We start from the raw sequence: 12234 nt of genomic DNA on the forward strand, positions 1-12234 counted from the left end.
GGTCAAGACATCAAAGGCGGATATTGTTGGGATAGCAGAGACGTGGTGTCGCACAGATATAAGGAATGCTGAACTGGAATTTGGGAAGTAAATGTGTACAGAAAGGATAGACAGGATAGAAAGGGAGGAGGTGTTATGCTGTTAATTAATAAAAACATAAAATTAAAAGAAGTGCATCCAGTTGATATAGATGAAAAGTGCACTGTTGAGTCAGTTTGGTGTGACATAAGCACTGCAAAAGCAAAAATAAGAGTAGGAGTGTGTTATAGGCCTAATGACTTGAATGAGTACAATGAACAATTGTACAGAGAAATAGAGTGGGCTAGTAAATCAGAATGTCTTATAATGGGGGATTTTAACTTCCCAGATATTGACTGGAACTTGTGGATTGGTCACTCACACACTAGTCAGACTTTTGTGGATTTATTGGATGATTGTTTTTTACAGTAGCATGTTCGAGAGGCAATCAGAGAAAGTAATACTCTTGATCTGGTTATCAGCAGTGATCATTCATGTATTAGGAATTTGCAGATAAAAGAACCACTAGGTGGCAGTGATCACAGTGTACTGACGTGGGATTTACTTAAAGATTTAATTACCATCAAGGGTAAAGGAAAGGGTTTTTGCTTTCGTAAAGGCGAGTACAGTGGTCTCCGACAGTTTTTAAATTCTGTACAGTGGGATCAACTGACAATGTTACCAATAGTAAATTCTAAGTGGGAAGCATTCAAGGAATTAATCATGGAAGCTACTAAAAGTTTCATACCTATTAAGAAATATTGTTCAAGGTTTAGGCCTAAATGGTTATCTAATGAACTAATGAGACTCGTAACAGAGAAGAAAAATGTATGGGATGCGTATAAATTATCAAGCGACTCGGAAGCCTATGGCAGATATAAGCTAGTCTGTAATCAGGTGACAAAGGAGGTTAGGCAGGCGAAGGCAGATTACGAGAAATCCTTGGCAAAAGATGTTAAGAAAAACAGCAAGGATTTCTTTACTTATATAAACTCTAAAAGGAAGGGGATGAATCTGATTGGTCCACTTGACATCGATGGTTCGACTGTTGATGATCCTGCTCAGATAGCAAACAAACTGAATGAGTATTTTGCATCTACATTCACACATCAGGAATTATTAAGGTTTGAAAATGGCAGAAGGTTATCAAATTGTCCTCCTCTGTCCTTTCTTAATTTGAATTTATGCCCCACAGGGTTCGGTGTTAGGTCCACTGTTGTTTTGTATATTTATCAATGATATTGATGAAGCTATATCAGGCTTAATGTCGAAGTTTGCAGATGATACAAAGATTGGCAGGGTTGCTAATGACAGTAATTGCAGTGTGCTTCTGCAACAGGACCTGGATAATTTGGGCAGATGGGCTAAGAAGTGGCAACTGAAGTTTAACCTTCAGTTGCCACTTCTTAAAATGAAAAAGACCTGGGAGTAATTGTGCAGTCAGATATGAAGTTTTCTGAGCAATGCAGACAGTCTGCCAGGGGGTCATGGGGTTTTGTCAATGATATATAGGAATTTTGCTAGCAGGGAAAATGAGGTGATTGTCCCTCTGTATAAGGCAATGGTCAGGCCAAGCCTTGAGTACTGCGTACAGGTCTGGAGGCCTCATTTTAGGAAGGATGTAGATTTACTTGAGCGTGTACAGAGAAGGGCAACAAGATTGGTGAGGGGAATGAAGGGATACTCTTACCAAGAGAGGCTTAAATTCTGCAAATTGCAGTGGCTGGAGACTAGGCACCTGCGCGGTGATCTGATTGAGGTATATAAGGCCTTGAATGGGTTGAGCACGCTGAATTCTGATGGGATTCTTCCACTTGTTCAGATTACGAACCTAAGGGGGCATAAATTCAAATTAAGAAAGGACAGATGTAGAATAGATGTGCGGAAATTTGCCTTTAGCCAGCGGGTGGTTAATTGCTGGAACAAACTTCCATCTGTCGTTGTAGAAGCGGACAGGTTAAATAAATTTAAGGAGGAACTGACAGGCATTTGGAGGGAATGGTGTGATTTTTTTTTTTTGGCTGATGCTGCATAAGCTCATACACTTGCTTTCTTGCATCACATGCCACTACTACTACTATTACTATAACTTTTGTTATTTTCCTTTTTCTGCTTATTTTGCTTCTTAACAGTTTAATATTTCTACTATATATATATATGAATTTTTAAATACTGTTTAAAAATCTCTGATCTTCCAAGAGAGAAGTTACATATATTGTAACTGAATTAAAGCTTATATCCATTTAGTTCTCTGTTAAACGTAGCAAACAAAACTTAAATAATAAAAAAAAATTGTACTAAGTTTTTATAATATGATTTTTTTTACAACTGGAGCCAAGCAGTTTAAGAAATCAGTTCTTTTTCATATGTCTCCAAATAATATGACAAATTCATGTTTAAATTAAATTTAGAAAATATTATAAAATATCACACTTAGTTACACTAACTTTAAATATTGAAATTTTTCTAAACACACTAGCACAATATAAGTACAATGGCAATTTATCAGTGAATCATGCAGTGACCTAATTTTGAATCTGAAACTAAAACCAAAAACCTACCAATCCTTTCCTGTAGTGTAACAATACACAAGTGAATTATCTTTGCTAATAGCAGAGACAATGAATAATTAATATAACCTAGGCAATTGTATTATCGAATTAACTGAAATGGATACCTATTACACCTTTTAAATTAATCAAAGAACTAACTAACAAAAAACCTATACATGATTTAAAAAAAGATGATTAAAAAAAAAAAAAAAGAAAAGAAAACACATCCACTTGCAACAAGAACTATAGGAGGACAATCAACCTTCTAAAAGGTGTTATAAGGTTCAAGAGTTCATGTGTGAAAAATCAGCCAACTCAGTACAAAACGGATTTTTGTTTTAGACTACAGTTCTTATGCAATTGATTTTACTGATATGTACTAAAATATTATTGACCAGAACCAGAGAATAATTAAAAATATTTAAGAAAGGCTGAAGTATAAGCTTTTAAATCTGGGGTGAAAAATGATTCTATGCTATTCAGTTAAGGAGGCAAGGCGTATTTTTTTACTCCAACTTTTAGAATATGTGTTCATTTACAGTTTAAAGTGAGCACATAACTAAGCCTATACCAGCAGTGATCTACAGTACGTATGCACCTAGGGAAAAGGATGCTATAATTCCATTATACAGAACAATGGTGAGACTGGCAGGTGTGCAGGCTGCATTTAAGGAAAGATATATCTTGAAAGGGTCTAAAGATGGGAGATGTGTGAGAATAGCAAGGGGGTGTCCATATAAGGAGAGATTACAGAGGTATTGGTTACAGAGCTTTGAAACAAAGCAACTTGGGGGAGGGGGACCTGACTGAGGTATATAAGACACTGGACAAATTGAAAATTGTAGAATTTTCACAGTGAAGTGGGATACAAAAAAGTAGGGATTTAAATATAAACTGCTGGGGGAAACTAACAGACTGAATATCAGGAAGTTTAAGTTCACTGTGTCATTGATCATTGGAATAAACTGCCTTTTTGGGTAATGGAGGTCAACAACCTGGTGAAATTTGAGTGCCAATTGGAGTAGTATCTTCTGGTAGCTGGACGATATTATAAGAGGGATACAGGTTATATAAATAAATATACGGGGTGTCTCAAAAATATTGGTACAAACGTTTAGGGGCAGTAGGTAACATCTAAAGGAATGTGAATTGCATAGGAACCCATAACCGGAAACGTCACCGTAAGTCGGTACACGGTGCTGTTCATCAGTTCGCGAGAGGGAAAATTTCTGGTTTACTCATTTAAGCAGTAGTCACCGCACGAAGAGCATGTATCGATATACAAACTGTGAGCTGGCAGACATGCACCTAGTGTATGGATTAGCAGAGGGTAAAGGATGAGCCACTGAATGAATTTATGGAGAATGCTTCCCAGACAGACATATACCAGACCACCGTTTGTTTGTGCGTGTGCATCAAAATTTGTGTGATTATGGGTCATTTAGAGGTAACAGGAGTAGTGAGGGCAGACCACTTTCGACACGAACTCCTGTCATGGAAGAAAGTGTGTTGAATGCCGTCCAGAATAATCCTACTATGAGCATGCGTGCTGTTGCCTCTGCCTTAGTGTCTCGTTGCAGTGTACAGCGTGTCTGGCATGACGATTCCTTACACCCCTTTCATCTCCAAAGGGTTCAGTTACTGCTCCCCCAAGATCATCCTGCACATGTGGCTTTTGCGCAGTGGTTTCTCCAAGAAAGTGTTCAAGACTTGAATTTTCCAGCCTATGTTTTGTTCACGGATGAGGCTTATTCAATCAGCACAATGCTCATGTGTGGGCTCACGACAACCCACACGGTGTGCACCCCCATACCGCACAACATTGCTTCGCAATAAATGTGTGGGCAGGTATGGTCGGTGACTGCTTAGTCGGCCCATACCTGTTACCATTCCGCATGAACTCCGCTAAATATCGGATCTTTCTTGAACAAGTTCTACCAGGGTTACTTGACAATATTCCAGCAAATGTGAGACGCAACATTTGGTTTCAACATGACAGGGCGCCTGTCCATTATGAAAGGTGTGTTCGTGACCATTTGAATAGACGTTTTGGGCGTCGATAGTTTGGCCATGGTGGACCCGCTGCCTGGCCCCCACGCTCATCTGATTTATCAAGCCTTGATTTCTTTCTGTGGGGGCCCTCAAATCTATCATGTATGAATCGCCTGTGCTGCTGCTACTGTCAAAGAAACTCCATGTCTCCAAACAGGCCTACGAGGTTGGGAAAATTCATGTTGAAAAATTATACTTCACACCAACCAGAAATTGTAAGTTTTACTGCAAACTAAAATACATGAATTAGATAAAACTGGTAAAAACAGATGTATTTACAATAAATATGAAATTTCGGTTAAAATAAAAATAAAATATAAAAGTTCTAAAAACTGGAGCTTTAGGAGACGACAGACTCCTTTCTCAACAGTGTGCTTCTGTTGTATGACAACATCCTTAAATAGCAAGCTCACAGCACTCATCACATGGTTATACAGGAATATGGTTGGAATTTCCCACCTACGTACTGGAACCGGAAATGGCTCGGGAGCACGCCAATAAAAACCGATCATCTCGTTCAAGAATGACGGCTTCAAGGAGGGGATGCATACGGACACCCCTATCCCTGTTGATGTTACCGCTAGCCGCCCCGATGCGCAGGCTCTCAAGCCATTTACGGTCCCAGAACCCATGAGCCTGGTCAGTGATGACCGCAGCTTCAGGGGAGATCTGGTGCTGCTTCTCCCAAAAATGCTCCGCCACAGCAGACTTCGCATAATTGTGGGTGCCAGATATGCTGTGTGCAGCTTCCAGGATGGAAGCTGCACATCACACTGATATCACAAGTTAAAGACCCCATATCAAAAGAAGTTAGCAGTGGGGTGGTATATGAAATTAAGTGCCCGGATTGTGGGGTTTGTTATGTTGGTGAGACGGGGCGACAACTCAAAGAACATCTGGGTGAGCACATGAGTGCTATAAGAATGGCAAATTATGCGAAGTCTGCTGTGGCGGAGCAGTTTTGGTAGAAGCAGCACCAGATCTCCCCTGAAGCTGCGGTCATCACTGACCGGGCTCATGGGTTCTGGGACCGTAAATGGCTTGAGAGCCTGCGCATCGGGGCGGTTAGCGGTAACACCATCGACAGGGATAGGGGTGTCCGTATGCATCCCCTCCTTGAAGCCTTTAAGCGTCATTCTTGAACGAGATGATCGGTTTTTATTGGCGTGCTCCCGAGCCATTTCCGGTTCCAGTACATAGGTGGGAAATTCCAACCATATTCCTGTGGAACCATGTGACGAGTACTGTGAGCCTGCTGTTTAAGGATGTTGTCATACAACAGAAGCACACTGTTGAGAAAGGAGTCTGTCGTCTCTGAAAGCTACAGTTTTTAGCGCTTTTATATTTTATTATTATTTTAACTTCCATTTTAGTCATATTTTAACTGTCATATCATTTTATTTTAACCGTCATTTCATATTTATTGTAAATACATCTGTTTTTACCAGTTTTATCTAATTCATATATTTTAGTTTGCAGTAAAACTTACAATTTCTGGTTGGTGTGAAGTATAATTTTTTAACACAAAAGAAACTCCAGGTGTGTTCGACTGTGTCCGCCAATCCATGCTGTGTCGGTGTCACGCATGCATCGCGTCTCACGGTGAAACCTTCGAGCATCTGTTGTAACATCATGAAATGCATCCATCTCGTACTCCATTGTTAATATTATGTCAAATAAATGTTTGCCACTAATTACTGTCTTGTGTCATTTCTGCTTCTTGTGCCTCTGCTACTACTTTCCTGTGACACTTTCAGTTATGGGTTCCTATTGCGATTCACATTCCTTTAGATGTTACCTACCGCCCCTAAATGTTTGCACCAATATTTTTGACACGCCCTGTATACATATGCATATATATTTTTTAAAAAAATATTCTTGCTTTTTTTGGGGTAATGTAGCAGAAGTACAGTTTCCTTCTATCTTTTTGGAATTTATTAATACTAACAATAAGAGTAGGTGGGTGTTTATCACAACAGTGAATCTGTTGTAATTTTCTGCAATTTTCCTTTGACTAAAGGAAAATTGCAGACATCTATTAACAATTAACACCTCTCAATTTAAATTTATGACCATTTTGAGACACACAATGGTCATAAATAGTGTAAAAATATTAATAAGGAAACCTCATTAATAGCGTAAAGATACCCCACTGTTTAGTGTACTCAATCCTTTTAAAGCCATAAACATCTCAATCCGGTAATCCTCATATGTGTCTGGCCTTGAAACAGTGTTAACTATAGAATTCAAGTCTCTATTGATAAAAATGCCTTTGTTCCCCTCATCAACCTTGTAACTCTTCTTTGTTCACTTTCCAACAGATCCATATCTTTCTTAGAATGGAACTTTCAAGCCAGTATTAAACATGTTACCTAACCATTATTTTATATAATGGAATAATCATTATCTGTACTAGCAAAGTTCTGAATATCAATGACAGACCCTTCCACCTGTCCTAGCAGTCTGTCTACTCTGTTCAAAGAACTTTAAATCAGATTGTATAGTTACTCTCCTTTTCATTCTCAAAAACCTTGAGTTTGATGCTACCAAAATGGCAGGTTACTCTAAGATTTCTATACCTAGGTGCAAGACCTTGCACTTTTCAGTGTTATATCAGGTACTACTTTTCAGCTCATCCAAATATTTTATATTGGTCTTGCTGAAGTTGGATACCCTGATTACAGTTATTAACCATCCTGTCTATATCTGTATTAACAACAACAAAAAATCTTGAAATACTCGTGTCAATAAATATTAGAAACAGTAAGGGACCAAACTGAGCTTTATGTGACCCGTAAAGATACCCCACTGAGATCAGTGGTGGCCATTTGTGAGATCTTGTGAGATCAGTGGTGGCCATTTGTAAATACAATCTCCTACCAACTAACTGTCCATTTATCCAGAGAAGTATCTTGCCCTAATGCTATATTGCTCCAATTTATGCAACACTTGATCAAGTGAGACTGCATGAAATATAAGCAAACTGTTTTTTTTTTTTAAAACATAAGCAGACCATGTCAAAATTATTATGAAATGTAAGCAAACTATGTCAAAATTATTATTTGATCCATTTATTTTGTGATAACCTCATAGCAACTAATCAGATTAGTTGTGCATCTCCAATCTATAGGGACTTTGGATGAGTCCAAGGATGTGCTTATTAGCTCTAGTACATTTCATAAAACCATTCAACTCTCAGATAGTTAGTCCCCTACTAACTGGTTTTTATCACAGTAGTGTTGCCTAAATTTTGTTGAATACTACTAAAAATTCTGCTGTGTGACTGGGTTACTAGTGTAACATTATGGCAAGCCTCTCAAGTTTATATGTTAGATAAAATAAAATATGATTAAACAAAAAATTATATGCAATAATACTACAGAACTTGATATAAACTTACATAATAAGTTTATGGATGCACTTCAATTTACTAAGATGTTGCCATTGAATGTTTGTATAAGTGGAGGGGGAGAAGAGATTAACTTATTGAAGAGAAAAGTACAAAATATTTTTCTCAGTTCTCAGCTGTTCAATAACCTTTCATTAAAATGATAGCAAGTGGATTAATGCGGTTTGACTAATTGCTGTTTTTGCCTTTTTTGCACTTCCAAGTTGCAAATAACACAGTATTCATATATTATTCATAGCATTCACACCATTAATATTACCAGATTTAAATATTGTGAATTAACAAAAGAAGAAACAGCAAATTGACAAAAAAAAAACAAAAAAAAAAACAATTATAGCAGGGATGCATAACCAGTTAAAGTTTATGATTAGTTCATTACAATGCAAACTTAAACAAATATTTATGAGTTAAAATCTAGTCATTGCTATGAATCACTCCATCATACATACAAAATGGTGTTCACAGAGTTCACATAAAATAGTTAAAAATACATTCTAATGCTCAAACATACAACAGCTCAGAAGAGCCACATTAGCATTTGGGGAGTATAGTGTGAGGCACCAACTTTTCCTTTTTTTTTTTTTTTAAACTTTCAGTAACCATATAATAAAAAATGTTAATGTTATATGGTCACTTGAAATGATAAAAGATAATAATGTGAGAACCAAAATAACATGTTTTTTCTTCATGTTATTTAAGAGAAATGGTTATTTTGCATTCATTCTCTTAAGAAAATTATTATACAGCTTGGAGTGTGAAAATACAAAACTGGTGTGATGTCATTCATAGGAATATAAAACTTCTAGAAGTTTCTAAACTATTAGAAATTTTTTATTAAAAAAAAAAAAAAACTTTATGGGGATTGCCAAAAATAAAAACCATTCGAATACAAATCTGGTCATCCTAACTTAGCTCCTAAGATTTTTAAACATTTTTTAGTCATTTTGTTTATTTTTAATATCCTGCAAAAAATATTTGTTAACATGCCTCACCCTCTATCTAATGGCATTTTACTAAGTTGTCTACTGGAATTCTACTCATGAATTTAAAGAGAATTTTTTGAATAAGATTCCAAAGTTTATGTTGATGTTGTGCTTTTTGGACATGCTATACTATTAATTAAAACAATTAAATTTTGACAATGATTCTTTTCAATCAATACAACCCTGTAATGGAAGAGTATGTATAAAATAATTGGGACTTATTTACCAGAGATGCAGCGGCATATAAAGCAACTTTACAGGCAATATTCCAAAGTGAGTGAACTTAGTAATGTGACAGATGAACTGCTGAAGAAAATATACCAAGTGAAGATCTTGGAGACATAAATTTTAATAGTGATTAATATTTAACATCAAGACTAAAAGGCAACATGTTTCGGGGACTGTTGTAACTAGAAAAGAAAAATAGCGATCCAGTTACAAAAACAGAGAACCCAAAATAGCTTTCATGAAAATAATATATAGATTACTTAAAGCTTGCCATCTAAAAAATATATTTTTTGATTTATTACTTTTCATTTCATGAAAGAGAGGAAAAGGGCTATATTCAACACTTCTACACTCTAATAAACATGCATTTAAAATAGATGATAAAGTTCAAGATTTATCATTATTTCACTCAACTACTGCTTGAGAAATTGAGTTCCCACTAAATCTGTTAATTCTGTGTAGTGAAGTATTGAAGAGCCCTCTCTTGTTGCTGTAGCAGTAGAAATTCAGATCAAAAGCAACTCTCAAAACTTACACCTGAAATGATTTTAGCATGGAACTACCTCAACATACACACTAAGTATATCTAATTCAATTTTCTTCAACCTTCTGACATGTAACTCACTGTAGTAAAATTTATAATACTGTCTTGCATGAATTGAAGTAATTAGTTTATCATATATTAACATTATTTGGCCTAACTACGGATTAACATAACTGATTTATCAAGGTTTAAATACACAATACATTTATTATATTTTATAAAAAATACAAAAACAAATACTGTGGATATAATGTCAATTAGGCTGGAAAATTAACACTCCTGCTCTTGCTCCCTCAATCATGCCTTTATCTACTAACCGATCATGGTCAACTGGTTGAAGGCTACTGATCCAATTTGCATATAAAGAATGAAATGTAAGTTATATCCAAACAAATGGCTTGAGAATGGAGAGTAATAACTGTGAAGCTATTCATCTGCAACTTAGTTTTCACAAGTATTTATTAACTGACAGATCCTCATGAAAAAAATAGTATAATAATAACATATATATTAGAAAAATAAAATAAATTTTTGTTGTGTATGCTAAAAAAAAATATAAGAAATGGAAAATAAATATAAGTATTTTGTAGTCTCAGAAATTAATTTTTTTTTTTTTACATTACAAATAATAAAATATTCCTTATCAGTAAACACAAATGTAGAGAAAACTGCTCTCATTCTAGAAGTTAATTGCCTAGCCATTGTTGGATGGATGGCATAGCAGTAGAAGCTATGATCTCGATGCAATGTAAGATGTGAGTAGATACTGTGGCAGACATGAGTGATGCAAGCTGTGGGACGTCAGCAAGTCTGAGAGAGAGAGAGAGAGAGAGAGAGAGAGAGAGAGAGAGAGAGAGAGAGAGAGAGAGAGAGAGAGAGAGAGAGAGAGTGATATTCACAAATGGAAGAAACAAGTACCCAAACAGGGTAGGGGGGATATAGATGGAAAAATAGTTATTAACAGGATACTCTTTTAGAGTATCCTGTTAATAGGATACTCTACAATAGATGTGCTAGGCAGATTTCACCAGTCACAACATGCATGTGAGATATGAGGAAAGAGTAGAAAGCAGCACGCAATGCACAGGAGTAGATAGCATTAACAAAAGTTACACATCTGATTGATATGTAGAGGATCAGCAGTTATTGCTGGAAGTAGGGGTTTGGTGGTACAAAGAATATTAGGGCTAAATTACACCCATTACAATGGAATAATGATAAACCAGTATTATCTTCAATAATGCAACATAATTATAAAGCCGGGATCTCCAAACTGCGGCATGTAGGTTGCATGCAGCACATTCATTCACATTGTGTGGCTGGCAACCATATAGGCAGCCTTCAAGTGTTTCTCCCTTCCACCAAGTTTAAAACTAGCAATTCACAAAATATACTTTCATATTGACTTTTGAAAATATCCATTTTAAAAGTATTTGATTTTTTCTATATTTCTTTCTCATATTTTATATATCTGCTGCTGATACCCATATGCCAAACCTTGCATTTGTCAATGTTAAACTTCAACAGCCATTTCTCAGCCCATTGACCCAATTTTCCTAGATCTTGTTGCAGTAGCTCACCCTGATGACTGCAGTAAACCACCCTCATAACCTTTGTATCATCTGCAAACTTAGCCATTAAGTTTGCAGATGATAAAAGCATCATTTTAATGTAGCCATTTACCAAAGTAGTTAAATTAATTAATTAAATTGGCATCGTTTTGGTTATATCTCATATTATTGTGAATACTTTTACAATGAGTTGCCATGGTATTGTACTACCTCAAATAAGTAACACTTCACCAGTGGAGAAGACTACTGTTATTTATTCTCAGTGGATACCACCGCTGAGAATAAGTAACAGTAGTCACTATTGCAATACCAGGGTACCTGCCCACTCACCAAGGAGAAGCCAACAGCTTTGAAACGGAACCGTCTGGGTGGTGGTATCCACTGAGAACAAGTAACAGTAGTCTTCTCCACTGGTGAAGTGTTACTTATTCGAGGTAGTACAATACCATGGCAACTCGTTGTGAAGGTATTCACAATATGAGATATAACCAAAATGTCAATTTAATTAATTTTACTACTTTGGTAGATGGCTACATTAAAATGATGCTTTTGCACTAACTTATATGTTAGTCATTCTACCTCGTAGCATGAGACCTTTGCCTTTAAATATTTTATAGCCTGATATACCATCAATATCATTGGTAAATACTGAAAACAACAATGGGCCCAGCACTGAATCCTGGGGAACTCCACTAACAACATTAGTCCACAAAGAGCAGTGCCCATTGACAACCACTCTCTATCTTCTTCCACTTAACCATCCCTTTATCCATAGCAGTAACCTGTCCTTAATGCCACAGCAGTCTTATGTGCAACAGTATCAAAAGCCTTCGTGAAATCCAAGTGTATGGCGTCAAAATTATTTTTTGTATCCAGT

The 12234-nt window shown here is 36.3% G+C and overlaps 1 protein-coding gene across 12 annotated transcripts in view; it reads right to left on the minus strand.

Moving 5' to 3' along the window:
* Rab3-GEF (Rab3 GDP-GTP exchange factor) overlaps positions 1-12234 on the minus strand; it is a 973693-nt gene that overhangs the window by 290913 nt on the left and 670546 nt on the right. The window contains exon 28 of one of the 12 annotated variants that reach the window (XM_090382529.1): positions 9282-9424. The exons of the other annotated variants lie outside the window; for them this stretch is intronic. Coding sequence (XP_090238655.1) covers positions 9392-9424 — 33 coding nt within the window. The 3' untranslated portion in view covers positions 9282-9391. Of the gene's footprint in view, positions 1-9281; positions 9425-12234 lie in introns of those variants that run through there. 12 annotated transcript variants of the gene reach the window in all.

The sequence above is a fragment of the Mastigoproctus giganteus genome, chromosome 10 (assembly GCF_048544385.1).
Source record: "Mastigoproctus giganteus isolate SK-2022 chromosome 10, ASM4854438v1, whole genome shotgun sequence".
NCBI lineage: Eukaryota > Metazoa > Arthropoda > Arachnida > Uropygi > Thelyphonidae > Mastigoproctus > Mastigoproctus giganteus.